This window comes from Mastigoproctus giganteus, chromosome 12 (genome assembly GCF_048544385.1).
Source record: "Mastigoproctus giganteus isolate SK-2022 chromosome 12, ASM4854438v1, whole genome shotgun sequence".
NCBI classification, from domain to species: domain Eukaryota; kingdom Metazoa; phylum Arthropoda; class Arachnida; order Uropygi; family Thelyphonidae; genus Mastigoproctus; species Mastigoproctus giganteus.
In genome coordinates, this window is record NC_143586.1 from 124,270,354 (window position 1) to 124,291,213 (window position 20,860).

Consider the following 20,860-nt stretch of genomic DNA (forward strand, 5'->3'; position numbering starts at 1 on the left):
GGCAAACAAAATGGTCAGAGTAATTTATAACAATATCTGGGGGACCATGAAATTCAACTGGGGGGTGGGTGATAAATGCAACTTCGATCCGAATAACTGATTTTATCAACTTATTTGAATTTTCCCATTTTTAAAACCGTTTTTATTAAAGTAATTTTGCTTTATATGAGTGCTTTAACAATATCGTTATTAATGTGTTTTCTAAATAACACTCTAGCATAAAATAATTTTAATACGCTTCAATGAAATCACGAAATTTATTCATCGTGTTAAATCACTTTCTATTGTGGCGGCGTATCATAACCTTACACAAATGCGCGTGTATTGTCGACTTGGGAACCTTTTCGTACAAGCAAAGTGTTCTGTTTATTCCATTTTTTCATGCAAGGCATTTCTACTTGCACCCGAAGAGATTTACACAGAAATAGTCCACAATCCTCGACGTCCGGTGGGAAACAATTTTTATACAACCTTATCATACAAAATTTGGCCTATGGTATCAAAGGGGTCCAATGTGCATCCCAAAACTTTCCCCACACCACTCTTCCTGTCCAGTGTTGCAGTTCCTGGGCCCACTGTTACCGCACTTATTTTTTCTGGCCCATTTTAGCGGTGAATTTGTGCATGTTTTTTGCTCTGCTTTTCTGGTCATAATCTCTTTTATTGGACTTAACTTGGATTATCCATTTACAATGTTCTGTCAGATTTAATGTTTTTTTTTTATATAATAACAAACAGTCCGAAGTATTTGATATATTTTCTCATCACAAATCATACGTGCACGTAGTTAATATTAGGGATGCTTTAGATCACAAACTGGTGACGACCTTCTCTTCCATGAAAACATTCGCAGAGGGAGCGATGAGTAATGGCTCTTTTGCTATGTAGAAAATGTTGGGTTCAATTCCAATCGACAGAAAAGAAGCACATCAACCGATTTGTAAGGAAATCACCAATTGCATTTTCTGCCTGCGGTTAACCTCTAAATAGTTGTAAAGTGATAATTAATACACCCGATCGAAAATTTTCAACGTTTTAAAGGTTGTTTTCACTTCTGGTAGGTGATTTTTCATGATTCAGTTGTGCTTGACTACTAGAATACTTTTTATTTTTCTTATCACGCAAGGATGTGTTTTACAAATTGGGAAAAAGCAAAACCAGCAATATACATGAAATATATTTTTATGCAATGAGTCAAAAGTATCAAACTATATTAATAATATGGATAACCATTTTATTTCCTGGGTTAAATAAAACAAAGATCGTAAACCTAAAATTCCGGAACTGCTTATCTATTAATGGATGAGATTAATTTAAAAAAAGAGGTGTGGATATTAAAAACTAGTAAAAATTAAATTGCACAGAGAAAAGTGCACATTTCTCAATGCTGCTATGGGTGTCATTGTACAAAGCCACCGTTGAATCAAGAGTCCGACCGGGGAATTTTCGAATCATCGTCAGTTGGTTTGTAGTAGTAAGGAAGAAAGGAGAGTTTTTGTGTTTCTAGTATCCATGGTGCAGTTCGATCATGCGCGTTGGAAATTTCACGTTAAAATTTTCATTAAGAACTAAAAACTGCGTGTTTTGTTTGAACCGTTCTATTGCGAGTGCTTCAAAAGTGGTTAATTTATAATTGGATGATATTTGATTGGTGTTATTGGTGAACCAATTTTCGGTTGATCACGATGAATTGGATGTGTTGGCTAAGTTCGGTTGTGTAGTACTAAGCTAGCTTGGTGATAATAAGCTCTGATATTAGACATGTCAAACAGATGTGTCAATTCCACCCAGAACTTCTCTTGCTAACTGGGTTAAAGCAACACTATCAATATCCGAAAAAGACTCCTAAAACTAAAACCAGTGAAGCCACTAACACTCCACTCAGGATTCCAACTGATACGCTAACGGTATCGAATGAGATAGGAAAATTGAATACTGCTAAAGACTCTGAGAAAACCGAAGCACCCACCAAAAGTATGGAAGTGGATGAACTCTAAGATTATGAGGAATCCGTCCTGGAACTTCATGTAGGCGAACTGGGATGGCTGTTCTGCCCAAATATGTCTAGACAGATTTATGTTCAAAAACAATCCATTAATGCTGTAACTGTATACATAACCAATTAGATTCTGACAGCATCCGATGCATCTATTCCAAAATCCAAGACATATCGCATTCACCGGAATCGCTGGTTTAATACAGATTGCCTTCATGCCAAACAGGAGAATGCTTTGAATAATTTCCGACAGTATCCTACCACAACTAACTTAACCGCTTATAAGGGGCTTAAAGCTAAAGCAAGGCAAATTAGACGGACAAGCGAAACGTGAGTCATAATTCGTGGATTGCCTTTTTATCACAAAAGACATCCGGCTCATCTGGAGAAGGATGCAGGACCTAAATGGCAAATTTGCACGGCTGCCCTCTTCGATACTTCATTTAAAAGGGAAAGACGTGTCACCTCCTGAAGAAGTTGCTAAAGCACTTGCAGAATCGTTTGTCACAACCTTTGCTTCTGCTTTATATGCATCCTCCTTCCAAAACATTAAAGCAGCTGCAGAATGGCATAAAATCAACTTCTTCATGCGCCGCTCCTCTCCGTACAAGCAATCCTTTACATTAACAGAACTCAAATAATCATTAAATAGATCATCCAATAGAGCCACAGGCCCAGTTGGTATTCATTACATTATGCTACAGCATTTAACTGAAAAAAACTTGCTTACTTTGTTGATCTTCTAATCCTATTCTTCTTTCTGGCGCCATTCTTTTAGTATTGCCATACCAAAACTAGGAAAAGATTCTTCCCTGGTTCAAAATTATAGACCCATATCTCTCACGAGCTGCTTCGGTAAACTTTTCGAAAGGATGGTTCTTACAAGGCTCACTTACATCCTGGAGTCACAGAATCTAATCGCCTGCCAGATCACCAGTTTTGCTTTCGAAAAAAGAAAAAAGAAATCAACCCTAGACGTGCTCATCAAAGCCTAATCTCATATCCGCAATGCCTTTGTCAGGAAACTACATCTAGTCATTTGGATTGTACAGAAGCATATATTTTACCATCTCTAACGATATGCTTCTTGTGAATTAACGATGAACCGACACAATTTGACTTTAATAGCCTTGTGTCGTTAAATCCAAATAAACAACAACATATCTTCCTATTATTGGAAGAAAACCAACATCAGTGTTCATCCTGTCAGACGCAATTTACGGTCCGTCATTTTCTGGTTGATTGTCCCTTACATTCAATCATCCGCTCTAACACTTCTCAATCTCTCTCCACATTGAACATTGCTATTGATTTATTTATCTCACTTCATAGGAAATGAAGCAAACATAGAAGAACTTTTGATGTACCTAAAATGTATTGACCTGTACAGGAGCATATAATTTTATATCTGTAACTATATGTTGCCTGTGAGTAAACAATGAACAGACACAATTTGGCCTCAGTAGCCCTTGTGTCGTTAAGCCCAACAACAACATTAGACATGTTTTAGGCGCCATTTTTAAATGTAGTGTGCCGACGTAACATGCATTACATTCTTGTCGACATCGAATTAAATATACTGTGTTATTGATCTTTGAAATATTATGCCTAAAAGTGTTTTTATAATTATTAAAATATATACTGCTTTTAGTATCAGATGGAAATACTAAAGTGAGGTCAGCGCCGAAAAATACGTTTTTCAGTTGTCTACGATTTTGGAGGATTATTTTTGCCTTTGTGATAGACTTGACTGTTTTTTTGTTGCTAAGTGATTTTTCTAATTTATTTCTTGTTTCGTAAATGGTATTTTGAATGCGTCTATGTAAATATTTCCTCTTTAGTTATTAATGTTTGCTAACACTCCTGAAACGTAACGTACGTAAGGAGTATATTAACTAACCTGCTTTGTTTTTCTAGTGAATATATTCTTTATTATTACCTACAAATACTCGGTCTACTTTATAATAATGTGTATACAGAAATTCATTGAACTACGAGAAAATTAACCATTTCTAGGAAATTTTCGAACCCCTTCGAAATATTCTTATCCCTTCCAAACATTTGCGGAAATATTCTTAACAATAATTCAAAAATCTCACGGAATCCTAGGTTTCGTGGAAGAAAACAAAACATTCTTCTCACGCGTGCACGTGCACACACACACACACACACACACACACACTTAATTGACTACAGTATTAACTCTTGCATGGAAGTGTTTTATTTACGTTAGATTAACGACTCACTCCCTCGTTAGCAGATAATGTTGAGATTAGGAATTCCGTGTATCATACAACGCGCGCGTGTCGACCAGAGCTGGCACGCAAACCCAGTGTTCTGTCTACTTTTTATCAAACGCATACTCCGTACAACGAAACAGGAAGAATGGTAATTAAGTGGTCACTAACTTTCATTACAGGTACGACTGGAGGTATATGGATATCAAAATGACAGCTGAGGAAGTGCTCCAACGTAGGGAGGGCGTCTGTAAAGATTATTGTAAATTATTCAGCGAAATGTGCAGGTAAGTAACGTTACTTTTGTTTACTGAGATTTAAGCGAGTTTTTATATCCAAGTTGTTCACAGTATTTACTATCATATCTCAAATGATGAAGCACACGTACTTCCCCAGTTCAAAGTTTTTATATATTGAAGTGAATGAATCCCCACTTCATCTTAGGAGGAAGATGCTCCTGCTCAATTATGCAGTTAGAATTCAGATCTGTCCGCCTCATCCCTTTCACCCATACCTCTCTAATTTACAGTGGACAAGGCATTACAGAAACAAACCCAAGGACGCAAGAATTAACTGAGTGCTGGAATTTACATCTCGATAACAAAGAAACAGATAAGCCGGCATACCATGGGTACAGTACTCGCTAACTATTAAATACCTATTTTAGTCAATAGGGAAAGCTGTCATTTTCAAGTCTTAATATCAGACAACTCCTCAAAGCTCATATGGAAGGATGCCCTCCTCTCTTAAAGATATACTGATGGGCCAAAAGCAGAAACCACTGTAGATGCAGCAGAAGTAGTATTTCCAGAGAACATAATCTCAGTACACAGTTCCCGATTGAATGCAGCAACTATACTGCTGAACTGTATGCGATAAGATCAACAATAGAAGACAAATATCTTGTCCTCTTCCAATAATATAATAGAGACTGTTAAAGTGTAATAGCTACATTACAGAACAGTACTACTTCAACTCATCCTATCTTGAAAAACGTTATATCAGTGGTAATTCAGCTAGAAAAAATGCATCGAGCAGTTACCTTTTGTTGGATTCCAGCTCACTTAGCAGTACCTGGAAATGAACTTGCAGAGCCAACAGTGTATGCTGGGTGTTTTGCAGAACCAAGCTGCAAAGCGCACCAACAGAAACCGATATGCCTTAAATAATTTAGCGAAATGGTCTGTTATACAAACTTCGTTAAACCGCTGAGAATAAGTAACAATAGTATTCTCCATTGGTGAAGCATTACTTATTCGAGGTAGTGCAATACGATGGCAACTCATTGTGAAGGCATTCACAATATGAGATATAATTGAAATGATGCCAATTCATTTACCTTGGTAGTTTACTAAGTATAAAAATTTTTCGATTGCACTAACTTATACGTCAATATACTATAATATACAGGCAAATATAAATTTCTTGTTTCTTTATGAATTAAGATTTCAAAATACTTACATATAATTATATTTTGGAATTCGGAATTTATTAATTCCCCATTAATCAGTTTCCACTATATACGTCTTATAACGAAATAACTGATCTACATTTCAGTGTAGAATCCTTTAATTCCATGCCTTAGACTTGTCATTTTGCCCTTGGAGAATTGTTCATATGTGCTGTGGGAGAATGAACTGCAAGAAAATGCTTTGATGTCGGTAATAAATGTTTTCAAATGTTAATAAATGCTAAAGGTAGCCAGTTTCCATTGTGTTGGATGTATAGAAGTGGAATATGAACAGAAAAAACATTAAATCGGCGTCTGGTGGCTATAACTGTAAAGTCATGCCTCTTTTATGTTACCTGTCTGAACCAGTGACCTTGAAACTTGTTTAAAAGGTCAGTACAAAATATTCGGTTATGTGTTGAAGACGTTTGAATTGATACTTTTTACAGCATCGTCTATCGGAAAGAACATAAAAGTATTTAATGTATGCAAGGAATGTTTTAAAATCATTGTGAGAATTTATTTTTGTTTTATTTACCCTGTTTCTGATACAGAAAATTTTCTGTAATCTGTAAATTCAAAGAGACACGAGTTTATTTAAATGCTGAATGGTTTCAAACACTTTATCGTATTTAAGTTTTTTTTTTCTTTTTTCTTTTTTTTTTGTTGACACACAAGAAGATAAGACTATAAAACATCATATCATCATTCGCCTTAGACGGATGGACTTGGCCACGTTGAAGGGGTGGAGGAGCGGGATGAGAGGCAGACAGAGGTAAAAATAAAAAAAAAAAAACCCTTAAGAGTTCTTCTTGACAAGAATTATTTTTCAACTCTGTTCAATCCAAACCTAGGCTTAAATCGAAATCTTTGGTGAAAAAGCATCGGTCTTTCTAGATTATCTGATTCGGTCTATTGAACTGGAATTAGCTTTGGTCAAAAATAAACACGATTGGATGCTACACAGTTAGAACAGCTTGTATTTGTCGTGGCAGGACTCAACGATGTGTCGAAAACGAGGTGTTTTTACCATATCTCATTGAGATATGGTAAAAGCTGCTGCAGTGTCATATCCTTCTTGGAACCAGTGTAATAATGTGATATGCACTTTATACTGCTGAAGGAACCTACTCATAGATGGATACACTGCAGTCACGAATGGATGGCCTTGTCGGAAATAATTTCGAGATTGCCTGGAATCCAAATGGTACTCCACTTGGCATCAAGGAGTCCAATATGCACTACAAAATACTCCCTATATTATTACACCCCTGTCACACCAGCCTGTATCGTTGATCCCTGGCAGGATGGTTCTGCCACGGATCAACGATATATCATTAGTGATGCTATATTAGATCAGAGATCCTGGCATGGACTAATTCTGTTTTCGCCATATTTTATTGCTCCTTCAGTGTAAACAGCAGGAAACGAGATTCATCAGACCAGGCAACGCTTTTTTTTCTTCTTCCCCAGTCTTCCACTGTCCAGTTTTAGTGCTCCTGAGCCTACTGCGACTTTTTTTCCCTTCTTTATTTTTCTACTTCTTTCTCTTTTTTATTTCAATTTATTTTAATTTTTTGCTCAGACAGGAGTGGAGTCTACTTTGGTTGTCGGCTGCGATATTCCATCCATGACAAATGTAAGACGAGTTGTGGTTTTCTGAAATGTCTTTTTGGTTACAATTGTCCTATAAGTTGTTATTTCACTGACCGTAGTCTTTTCCTTACCCAGAACAGGTGTTATCAGCCTCCGTTGGTCTCTTGCAACAACGAGCTGTTTCCGACTATGGGATCGCTTTGGCTGGATGTTATTTTGTTATTAGACCACCGTTTCTATGCACCCGTATTTAAAGCCCCAGCGACCTGATGGGATTTTCAAGTATCCCATTTGCCGTTTTCGTGATACTCATATCCGCGTGTCTGGCTTCGACTACCATGCTACATTCGAAGTCAATTAATTCTTTTATCTTGCCCATTCTAATATTAATTTGCATATTCAGCCTTCCTACGTATCTGTCCACCTGCTTTATGTCACATGGTCCGAACATGTGACGTTCTTACTGAAGGACCGCTCCGTTTCGTTAAAAGGTCGAATGTATCTAATAAAATGGTCACCTGGTGTGTATCCTAGATATGTTACTAAATTGTCCAATGAATAAATTGAAATTAAGAATACTGTTTACTACGAGAATGTAAAATTTAAGTTGCTCTTCTTTAACTGACATCAGTTTAAAGTAAACGACTTCTTGAATTTCCTTTATGATTTATAATGTAAAATCATAATCTCTGATACAATAATTTCTGTTTTATATGCTTGTAGGTTAGCAGGCATTAGGGTGAAGACGTTAAATGGATTTGCCAAAGGCTATGACTACAGACCTGGTCACCAGTTTCATCCAGGTGAAGATGTTACTCATGCTTGGAATGCCATATTCATCATAGGTGCCTGGCGTTTTGTAGACACGACTTGGGGAACAGGTAAATAAGGTTGATCTATTTCAGCAATTAAATTTTTTCTTGTTAAATGCCCTTCACAAATGCAAGGTGCTAGATTCACCCAAGGTGTTGGAAAATTATCATCATCAAATAAAGGCAGATAAAGACAATAAAGAGTACAAATATAATATAAATGCGGGATAACAGCAGTTTTGTTTGGATTGCTATTGGGAGAAGTCTGTTGCAGCATGAATTTCTTTGATGAAGAGCAACCATTTTGCTCTTCCAAAATAGTGCCTTAATTTCGAACTGTTTTATCTTTCGCGATTTGTTGATGTAACATGACTAAACAAAGATAACTAAACGTTATCTCGTCTACTAAGACAATTGTTTAGCTTACATGTAAAAATTTTGTAATCTGAAGGCAACATAACGTAACTAAACAAAGTAATCTGAAATCGAATGATATCATTCGATTATTTCATTTAAATGATGACATTCGAATACTGAAATCGTTAATTAAATCAATAATTAAAATCTGAAAATCATTCGATTATGCCCATCAGTAATTGTAACGATGGGGATTCACGACACGACGCCTTCCTACCGATACCATAACTAGTCCATTTTAGTGTCCCTTTGCCCTTTACCGACCCACAACTCTCATGAATTATACACGCGTTGTAACTTTTTTACTTTTACGAGAAGAATTAAACATTGTTTAGAGTTCAGCAAGAGTTATTTAACCAGTTAATGCTAACAAGAGGAATATAAAATAGCAAGGGGAAGGGAGGAGACATCCTAGCCCTAAATGTTAAAAGGCGAAACTGAATGAAAAATAGTAGTGTAACCCAAACCTCCACTGGACTTTTGTATATTGAGTTGACAAATGCACTTAGGGAAATTAAGACTTATTTTCATATTCATGAGCGGTGATGTCTCATGAATTCCAATATGGTAAACGCACATAGAGAGTCATTGTATGTCTTTAACCTCATTAGTGTTGTTTGTGTCACTGACTATTGCCTAGAGTAAATTATTAAAACTAAATGGCAGTGAGCAGAGCTTTATCTCTCAAAGCCAATTCTTTTTTTGCTCAGTTTTTATTTTATCCTTTGTAGTACATTGATTATAGACAGGGAGACGTATAAAAAGATTGTCTAAAGAACTGCAAAAGTAGACAAGGAGAAGCAAATTATAGTTTGTTTTCATTTTTTGCCAAGGAAACAAAAGACACGAGGTGTCAGTGTATTTTGACTATTCTATGGTCGATTTGCCCTTTACCAGATAGAAAAATTCAGTTTCTGGGAATAAAACTTACGTCGAGACCCGTCAATTCGGCCACAGTGTACGAAACATCCATAAAGATTCCTCCCGTCTAGATGAGACTTGAACCCAGGACTTTTTCCACACGCTGTGGAAAGACAACAATCGTATCCACTGTTGGGTAGTGCGGAAGGTGAAAACTGGAGTTGATACTGACGCCATGGAAACAAAAGTCAAGCATATCTGTTATCAAGATTGAAATAAGAAGAAGATTATCAGTCTGGTAAAGAACAGCAGAGGATTTCACAGCAAGCAAAAGTTTGATCGAATGAATTAGTAACTTCTACGTTTCTAGCGGCACCAAAAAGTCTTAATTATAGCTAAATAGACAGTCAAGTTGTTATAACTAAGGAGGCGGGTTTTACGAACGCATACTAATGCCAGTAGGGAAGAAGAAATTCCCCTGAAATGCAAATAGTCCGAAAATGGTGGAATGTATTGTGAAATTATGGAAATACAAATAGTCGAAAAATACTGTACTGGTATAGTATTTTTGGTCTCTTTGCAATCACAGTGTTTCCATAAAAGAAAAGCACGATTAATGGTACAATATTTTTGTAATAAAACGTGTATAAACAACCAATATTTTTTTATTTTCCACCTTTTATTTAGTATTCTGTATAAGTATTGTATTGTGTAACAGCGTGCCTGTGTGACACTTTTATAAACCGTTAGGCAAGGTAGTTAGTATCATTTACCAGTATTTTAGTACGCATTAAACTTTTATCGATTGCATGACTTAATATATACGGTCGTCCCAGCAGTATCACGTGATCGATAATTTTATGTACCCAAAATCTGCAGCTAAATACCATTTGTTTTATTTGCAACTCTAACGGTTGATAAAAATTTTATGGTGCGGGCTGTTATAGACATTTCACTCAAAATGAAAGTTGAAAAAATAGACTATTGCTTGTTTACAAAAGTTATGTTACGCCAGCCATGTCAATTATCTTACCTGAAAATTTGTTCTCCATGACAGTATATAGTGGTTTCGTTTTGCAGAGGTTTGGGATTCGAATTTCTACTGGAGGAATTGGTAATAGCCTTTCCAATCGTTGCCGTAAAACTTCAGGCGAGGAGAGTAGCACCCCGCCTGCCCCCTCCACCGTGAATTATTCAGGCTGTTTCAGTAAGCACAACGTGAAGAACATACACCCACACTCTTGTACAGATTTAATGCATAGCACAATTATGGCCACAGATGCCAATTCGCTATATAGATAATATTATATAGATAAATATTAAATAAATAATTTAATTGTCGATTAAAGTTTCATGCATACGAACTACAACGATATAAAGTTTTAGAACTTCCTATAGCTTTATATAAATAATTATAAACGATATAAAGATCTAGTTATTGAGCAGGGTCAACAACTAGATCCTTATATGAAAGAATTTCTATTATCAAAATCCATAGTGTCATTCAAGGCGTGTGCAAAAACTGGGTCATCATTATCCAAATATGTATATATTTTTAAATATATAAATAAATGCGCAGTTAAGTTGATCGTATAGAGGTCTTCATTTAACATCACGTTCATATATTATATTACCAATAGATAAATTATTGTATTTAGCTTGTGATACCAGACTAATAGCATAGACCCATCATAAGTACTAACGTTTTCTTTTGTTTCCGTTCTACTATCTGTATAGGGTTTCTGTCATATTCTACTTGTGTACACCTAAAGTCTCTCACAAACTCTTCGAATTGTTCTTATAATCCTTATATTTGTTTTTCTAATTTTTTAATATTTTTTTTCCCTCATCAGTACGCCTGTTATTAGGGTATATTTTATTTTCTGTTGGTACAAGGTTAATTTTTCTTCTTACATCGTTAATAATTGTGTAACATGTGCTAGAGATGACGGACATCGCCTAAGTATTTCTTTCCTATATTTCTCTTTTACTTCACTTATAAATTACCTCATGCGAATTTTATCAAAGGCTTCGATCTCAGTTGTCCTCTTTGCACCTACGAATTTTTTATGGAAGTCTTCTACACTTTATTTATTCATTTGTACAGAAGTATTTTGTATATTTATTCCTCCTACAAATGAATTCTTTTTTTTTTCTTCAAATATCTTCATTATTTTTTAAAAAAGCTTATCTTTTGTGATTCTTGTTGGTTTTTACTTAAAACTGCACGTTTAATTTAAATTCAACAATATTTACTATTTATGTATCAACAAAAAATACATTTTATTTTATTAATTGTAATTGTTTTCGAGAAATAATCTACTTTCTCTGAAGGTTTCCCTTTAAATGCTTTTAAGAGTTTGTTTCATTTAAAAATATCTTCTGTTCATTTCCATATCAGAATTTATTCCTACTCTTTCGCTTTCATTCTTACTTCCATCCATCTCTCCATTCTTTGGCGATCTCAGAGGCATTTTTATATTCCTATTACTTTATTGTTATCAATCTCAATTAATATTCCTGTTTAGTCAATAATTAACCAACAACTCATTAATCAGTAATCGACCTTCAATCAGTAATCAGCCCCTAATCAAACTTTTAACTACTAGACATCTAATAATCAAATCATCATTCAATAATCAACAAACTAATATTTCTGGCTTGCTAACTGATTTTAAAATAGATTAGCAACTAATATAGGCCACGTTTTCAATGTTCATGAGACGTTCTGCCCCCTGAACACGGCTGAATATAGCCAATATGTGGAAATCCTGGCTGGCTGGCTAATGCCAATTTTGAGTTCTGGTTCCGTTATTTACTCGTAACCTCAGTATTGTGGACAATGGCAACTGTTGCCTATATTTTAAAACAACAGCTCCCTCAAGTACCAAGGCCCACAAACTATCTGACTGGCACTGGTGATCAGAAAATATTTCAGGAGCTACACTGGGTTATTTTGTTTTTAATGCATAACAGAGTAAAATGTCTATTTCTTATGAGCAAATCGAGAACAGAACATTAGAAAACAAAACATTTATTAAACAAAATAATGTATATACATGTACTGATAAAATGGTTAGTTATCATAGTTAAATATCAAATTTACTTCATTTAAATTTTCAGTGATAAACAACTCTTAATTAGATCACAATGCTACTCTTACTAATTGAAATCCGTCATATTCTACTTTCAGAATTTCTTCCACTCAATTTTTTTCCCCTCAGAAGGTGCTTTTACTATTACAAATAAATTCCCATTAACTTAAAAAAAACTCTCTAAATCTTTTTAACCATGTAAAATTATTCCTTTCTCTTTAAATTCTTTTTAGCCTTCCCTTATTATTTATCATTTTATAGCTCATTTCTGATCATATTACTTTATTTTTATGCATTTCATTCCTATTGTAATCATAACATTTTTAATAGGTTATTCCCACTCCAGCATTTTTAACCTTATAAGTAGATTTGGTAATTTCTGTTCCTAATTTAATAAAGTTCTGAAAATTCTTGATATGAGGGCTTATGAGGTCATGTCCTTCCGGAGCCTTTTCTGGAACTCATCTGTTCATTTCCCTTTTCTCTTCATGACGAAATTCCACACATTTTCAATTACACATCTCTCTCTCTCTCTCTCTCTCTCTCTCTCTCTCTCTCTCTCTCTCTCTCTCTCTCTCTCTCTCTCTCTTTCTTTCTTTCTTTCTTTCTCTCTCTCTCTCTCTCTCTCTCTTTCTCTCTTTCTTTCTCTCTCTCTCTCAATAAGGATGCCAACAACCTTAAGCTCTTTCTAAATAAATAGATTTTCTGTTTATACTCCTGGAAGGCCACATGTACAGAAGGGTTTCTACCCACTTTTAAGATTTCAAAGTTTTCCGCTCCGTTTTTTGCTAGCTGTTTATTTCGAAAACTTAATCCTAACCTTACTTTTTACACATAGCAACAATTGTTTGTAAATATACCTCCTAATTGTGTAATTCTTTTGGCACTAAAGGATTTTAATAATAATAATAAACGTCGAACGACACAGTACGATCCAAAAGAGCTGCTGAAATCTGAAAATTTTGAAAAGTGACTGTTGGTGACGCTGTTTTTTTTTTTTAACTCCTCGGATCTAGTGTTCCAGAATATAAACACGTCCCCCCCCCCTTAAGAAATGCCTCCATACAGGACAGTGAGTTTCTGCCACCTACATTTTCTATAGATATGCGTATTTCTATCAGAGATGTTCCCTTTTTTATTTTTTGTGCATCCAATTTTGTTATTTGTTTTAAACTAGTTTTAATGGATGTAGTAGAAGATTATAACCATGCTGATTGATCGCTCCAGGGATCCTTGCATCTTTAACAATTTATGTTAGAACCTGACTGTTGTGATGCAATTTTGTAACTTTCACATAGATTTGAACACGTTCAAATTACATTTATTATGTTTTTTGTTTAACACTTGACTTGTCCACCATCGTACTGACTTCATCTTTCGTGTTTTAGGAGAATATATCATACTGACTTTGTTGTTTATATTACCATATATTTCAAGATAATCTTGTACTCTCTCTCTCTCTCTCTACTAACTCAGACTCTTCTAATATTATTATTTCTTATTAATAATTTGGGTGTCATTCCTATTACTCAATACGTGTTTTCTCCACCAGAAATTTACCATTTAGTCACTTTTCCCCCCATTTTATAATTCAGTTCGCTCTCCTTTGAATTAGCATCGCTTCGACTGAAAAGTATGGTCTGCTTTTTTGTTTTTTAAATAAATATCGTCATATAAGAACTGAAAATTTTTTACGTTGGCTATGGAGACATTTGCATCGAAATATATCGATAACTAAAGGAGCCATTAGAGATTATTTGGTAGAAAATTGGATATTTATAAACTCTCGAAATAAATCGCTTTCTCGTCTCGAGTTGGATACGTTCCTTTAATAAATAACTAAGTTTTCGACCGAATTCTATCCATCGCATTGTGTAATACAAAAAGAACAATCCTGGCTTAGAAGAAAGTTGAAATAGAAAAAAATCGAAATATTACTAGAAGAGACCACGAAATCGATAACTCCTTCAGAAAAGTGGATAGAAGCATAATTTAGGTAGAACGTACAGGAAAAAAATGTAATCTTTTGAGCATAGGACTGTTTGGCCGGAGTAACCCAGTAATAACATTCTGTTATCGATAACCCATCCTGTTGCTATAACGACGTGTTGAGGTACATCTGACCTGCCCGTTTGTTTGCAGGTTGGCAACAGCGAAACCAAATGAAGTTAGCGATGCACAACACGAGGTAAACTAACAAACCATTTAACGAGGAGATTTTCACACGATATACGTCTGTAATGCACTTCGAAAGTGTGCCCACGTGCCACTAAACCAACTATTAAAGCTGAAAATATGCTTTTATGAATACTGAAATTGTGCTACGAGAATTGATGGCGTACAATTGCTTCACTACCCTGCTTTGGCTTCTCTCCTTCAGGGTGGAAAAACATGCGCATAAAACTCGTTATCACTGATGAGAAAGAGTCAATATATATGCAAAAGCAATCAGTTTTCTTATAGCGCGAACAACTCAAAAGTGGAATAGCGGAAACAGAAATGAAATTAATCATCACTTGCCAGTCTTGCGTTTGATCTATAAATACTTTCACTTTACTGATGTGTTTAAATTCTAATTCGCCGAAATCGTACTCTTCTCTGCTTATTCTTTACCAGCGTTTTGTTCACTTCTGTAGAAGGCGTAATCTTAATCCTGACCCAATTCTGAAGCTGGGCAACTACGACATACCTGTTGCCTACTATCCGATTTCTTGGCTTAACCTTAGATAAAAAAATTGACCTTTGAATACCATATCAAACAACTTAGAATCACCTGTTTGAAGAAATTAAACATATTGAAAGTATTATCAGCTACAATTTTTTTTTTTTTTTTTTTTTTTTGGTAGTTGTTGGCGCATCGGATTCTGTGGCCATAGTGCACCTCCCAAGGTTTTTGCAGTACTTTGATCCAAGCCCGAGGCGGGATTCGAACCCGCGACCTTTGGGTTGCCAGGCAGGCACTTTACCCACCTGGCTAGCTAGCCCGGTCGGCATCAGCTACAACGTGGGATGCTGACTGTCATACACTTCTTCATTTATATCACGCTATCGTAAGATCACGATTAGACTATGGATCTCCAGTTTTAAAACACCGAAGCTCATGATCCTCCACTCTATCTACGAAGATAAATTTTACTGTTAAATTATGCTGTCAAAATCAAAAGTCAACCCCTTTATCCAGAGTGGAAAAACATTTATTTACTCCAGATTGGGAGAACTTGTATGCCATTTATCCATTAATAAATCAACCTGCTGGCGTACGTCTTCGCTCATTACTCGATAATTGGCAGCTATACCTTTTCAAAAATAGCTACCACTAGTTTCACTGCTCCTCCATGGGCTCTCTGTCCTGCAGCATGTAATCTGTCCCTGAAAGAGTGAGGGAAAAGTACTTTCTCCACAGAATATAAAACAGCTTAACAAATCTCTAATTGAAAAATATGAATATTATACCCAGATATGCACTGATGGCTCCAAAACTAGCCATCATGTCGGTGCTGCTGCTGCTGCTGTTCTTTCATCGTCCACATTCTCCAGTCAGTTACCTTTAGAATGCAGCATCCTTACTGCTGAACTATATGCCATACAAATGACCCTGGAAACTAAAATTACATCAGTTTATCCATAGCGTTATTTTTACCGACTTCCTTAATGCCCTTCTCACTTTACAGCAACCAAGAAAACATAACTACCTACTTGGTAATATTCATAACTTGCTGACTGACCTAGCTAAGGACATGAAAGAAGTAAAATTTTGTTTTGGGTCGCTAGCCATGTTGGCATACCTGGCAATGAGAGTGCCGACCACGCAGCCAAATCTACTGTGAACCAGTTGACGCTTCTTTCAAAATCCCTATCACTGACTATAAAAGCCTTATAATAAGGCGAAGTATGGATCACTGGCAAACTATCTGGAAAAACCAAGAAGGCAACCAACTCCTTCATATTAAACCGAATCTCCAGTCTTGGCCATCTAGCTTCCCCTCGAACCGAAAGAAAGAAGTCACGCTTACAAGACTTCGAATAGGACATACACATCTTACTCATTTTTATCTTCTTTCTTTCTTCCTCAGATCCGCCTTTCTGTCCAAACTGCCATGCTCAAGTAACAGTCCAGCATATCATAGTTGACTGCCCTCTCTATAATGAAGTGCGGCAAACCAACGTCTTATCAAGCCATGCAGCCGAAATCCTACTTATTTTGTAACAAATTTTAGATGACATGATAGGTCTGACATTAATGTAGTTTTCACTTTTCTAAAAAAGATAAAATGCTACGACAGAATATAGTGTGTAAATCTCACGAAATACACATCTCACTTTTAATGACACCTGGTAACTCCTACCATTGTTTGGCGCATAATGGCCCTTAGCTGCCATTGTGCAGTAAAACCTCCAACAACAACAACAACAACCAGAGTTTTAAGAAAGTTCTACAATCTCTGAATCAATATGTTAAGACATCCATCTGTTAAGAATTACATCTATTATATTAAGAGAATATTTTTATCTGAAATTAGAAAAAAAAAGTAAATTCGTCTGTTATAAATACCCTTATTATATGACTTTCAGAAGGATGGCAGTTAGGTATGTGTTAATTGAAGGAGTTAAATAGTAACTTCCGGTAAGTAGGAGCTATCAAGGAAATTTAGAGCAAGAAATTGCTTCAGTAATTCATGAATACAACAAAAGAAGTTTCTCAGGGAACTCAATAAGGTGGAAGATACTCCCTTCAGGAAATTTTGTGTTAAGCTGAAAGTGCTATGTTCACCGTTTGTTTAACTCCCCTTTCTCTCTTCAGGGGTACGCCTGTGCCGTCTGTCCTGCCTTAATTTTGCAATTAGTTAGGACAATAACCTGAGCCCTCGGAAATCGGGGGTTTTAGGGCCCCCGATTTCTGCGGCAACAGATCGCGTTGTGTTTTTAATGGAAAGATCGCTTAGCATCTTTCCAGGCGCCTCCGTAGCCAAGTGGGTAGGAGCAGCAGTGCGTAGCACACGCTTCTTGATTAGACCGGGGTTCGAGCCCGTCACCACCAAATGCGGAGGATGCGGAAAGGTCAGGGAATGATCACCGCATATCCCGGAGCAATATGGCCTTAGTTGCTAATGCTCCTAAAAACCAAACAACAACAGCATCTTTCCATCCTGCAAAATCCATTTTCTTAGTTTGTTTACACTGGCGTGGTTTAGGATGTTGGCAGAGAGAATGCGACATGTGTATAACACTTAACATTTATTATCAATAAAGAAAGGCCACGTATACAATCTGCTTTCGCAAAATAATAGAACAATGAGTAAAGAAGTGATAATTGGGAATTAATTTTTTTCTCGCGTTATTTGAAAACCATTTTATCAGCCGCGTTTCAAAAATGAGTCAAATTTCTACTAGATCCTGTTCTTTATTTAGAGATTGCATGATATTTTTAATAATGTTTTTACTGTTGTCTACGACATTGTTTCCCAAACTAATATATTTATATCTATAAGGAATAGAAATTTGATAATGTGCCATGCCAAATAATGTGTATGTAGAACGCTAAAATGGACTGGGAAATTTAAGGCAATTAATGTGTGTGGATAGCCAGTTGCTACTTTTGTGTCGATGACAAAAACATAAATTGAAAAATTAAACTTATCATTGGATATGCTGAAAAAATCCCCATACACCCATTGACATTGGTACACCTACCATCTAATTAATACAATAACAAACGATGTTATTTTATATTCGAATATATTTTTAATGCTTAATAAACAGACTGATAACTATGTTGTTTCAATGTATTTTTTGATTAATAAATCAATTTATGCACTTTTATAAAAAAAAAAAAAAAAAAAAAAAAAATCCACCTCGATCAGTAATGATGAATAAAAGAGTAAATATAAAGACACATTTCAGTTATATAATCTAAACTTTTTGCTACCTCTTAAAAGTCGTAACTTGGAAGATAGGTAGGGAAGGTCACAAATAAAATATGGTGCTGCTGTAGCCTGCATTCTACCGTGATACCGTGCAATTTACAGGCAGGGATTGCTATGCAAGCCCATGCGCTTATGCTACGTACCTTCTGTTCTGCACTCCTGCCTGTAGGTTTTAGTGGGACCATGAATTCATAACATATCGGCGCGGCGTACCATTTAACTATTTTATCGCTTTGGTTTGGAGATTTGTTGTTTTCGTGTATTAATGTTAGATTTGGGAGGGATGGTAGTTGTGTCATTTTTTCATTTAAACATTAGTTAAAATATGTATGAAAGAATTGCGCAACCAAAATGATTAAAACCGCAACACCAAATCTAGAGCGCGTGCTATAGTAAAAACGTGCGCGTCAAATGCACACTGTAGTGGTACCGAAAATATTTAGGGGGGGCTCAAAATTGAATTGTGCCTGGGGCCTCTCAAGTGCTAAATCAGCCACTGCTTACCGAGTTAAGTTGGTTTGTCCTGGAGTCTGTTACAAGGCTTCCTTCTATAGTGGAGTGGACTGTGGTCCTCTCTATCCATCACAATTCTATCTCTTCAGCATGACGAGATGGTGCGGGCAGCTACTGAAGAGGCTTGGGCGAAAAGCCGATGGAAGCTTATACAGTCGCAGCGATCAGCATCGATGACCGTAGGGATTCGCTAGACGGCGGCGACTTATGTTGATGGTGGTGAAGATCTTCAGAGGAACATAGGAGCGATGTTGACCAGAACCAGCAGGGCCTTCGGCGGTGGCGACGGAGACAACTTTTTGGTCTCATATGGGCCCCTTTTATATTCTGTGCTCTTTTGTCTTCTGGAGAAAAACTCTCTCATTGACGACTCTAAATCACGAGTTTCCTGCCCAAGACGGTCCAGGGATGACTTATGCTTCCAAAAGGGTTCCTCTGTCTCTGCTTAACTTATTTGGGCTCCTTGGTGTTGGAAACGATAAATAAAAAGGACGCCCACTCACTTTCTCATGCTGGCTTCCCTTGTTGTTGCCAACCTCTCATGACTTATTTTCAGTTACCCCGGTCGTAAAATCTTTTGGATATCGCAGTTGGCGAAAAGGGCTTGACCTACTGCATTCCTTTTCCTTTACACATTAATTAATTCATTTCTAGATCTTGTAGGGACTAGGGAGACTTTGGCTCACTCCTTATTTGGTATGGAGAGAAATTCGTATAACCTAGTTAGAGCGAGAGGTTTTCTCGTTCCCTGGGATACAAACTTTGTCTAGCTTCAATGGGAATATTCTCTTTGTTCTTTCGACTAGCAATAGATACCCAACAGTTATACAACTCAGGCTTGATGTTGCTCCGTTACGATACTGATAACTGGGTGCATGGATAGGTTATAATTTCAGGGAAAGTAAAAACTCTCGGGCTAACAACTATATGGAGCAGGTCGATATTAAATTTAATATTTTCAGAATTGAATGATATACTCCAAGTCTAACTAAATATTTTGCTTTTCTGTTAATTCGTTTTTATAGAGAAATGTTTATAATAACTGCAAGTGCGCTACATGACTTAGCACTAAGATGACTTAGCATCACACAACATTGTTGATGTCAATATTAAATATTTCTTAACAAGTACCTAAGTTGTTTTTTTCAGAGCCTCAATCATTTAATGTATAAATCAGGTCTGTTTTCTTATCTGGAATGGCCATTTATCTTAATCCGACCTTCCTTTCAATTTCAGGGTACACAGATCACACGGGGAGATTCCAGCGCAAGATGAATGAACATTTTTTCCTCACCGATCCAGAAATCTTGATATGGACTCACTTCCCTTATGATGAGGTGGAGACTAATTATAGCAGGTAATTCTCTATTGCTTGATTTTATTAATATAAAAGGTCGCAACTTTTAGATATCATTCGTAGGATTAAAAAAAAGGTTATATATATTTATATTCCTTAGTATTCCTCCATTTCTTTCCCTCTGGCCTTCAGTAATTTTGTGATTGGACAACCACAATGCAAGGAGGATTTATTGAGGAGAATTTAAACACCGACATAGAATTATAGCTAGCTACAGCATAAGGAAACATCGTGTATACTGAGTAATGGTGAACATGTCTGTAAAAACAAATGTAAATCAAATGTTCTGTCAGAATAGAAAAAAGCTGGGATAATTGACTTCTAAATTACGAAACGGAGACAGGAAAGCGCAATGCTTTGGTTACGTGAAAGTTATATTTTTGCATATACAGTACGTACGTGTGTGTGTGTAACACATGTATCCTCGTATACACGATATATTAAATAGGAAAGACCCAAGGGTTCAGAAGAACCCTGGTGTGAGAATTAAGGTTGCGGAAAAGATGATGTAGCTGAGTGGTCAGGAATGAAATGCAGTAGCACGTACTCTTTGAGTGGACCGGGCTTCAAGCCCGTGACTGTTAAATGCGATTAACATTTAC

General features: G+C 36.2%; 1 protein-coding gene across 1 annotated transcript in view; it reads left to right on the forward strand.

Annotated features, from left to right (window-relative positions):
* The window catches only part of LOC150077391 (kyphoscoliosis peptidase-like), a 69,015-nt gene that overhangs the window by 40,904 nt on the left and 7,251 nt on the right, over nt 1-20,860 (forward strand). The window contains exons 3-5 of the mRNA XM_090386178.1: nt 4,416-4,520; nt 8,003-8,160; nt 20,138-20,258. Coding sequence (XP_090242304.1) covers nt 4,416-4,520; nt 8,003-8,160; nt 20,138-20,258 — 384 coding nt within the window. The remainder of the gene's footprint in view (nt 1-4,415; nt 4,521-8,002; nt 8,161-20,137; nt 20,259-20,860) is intronic.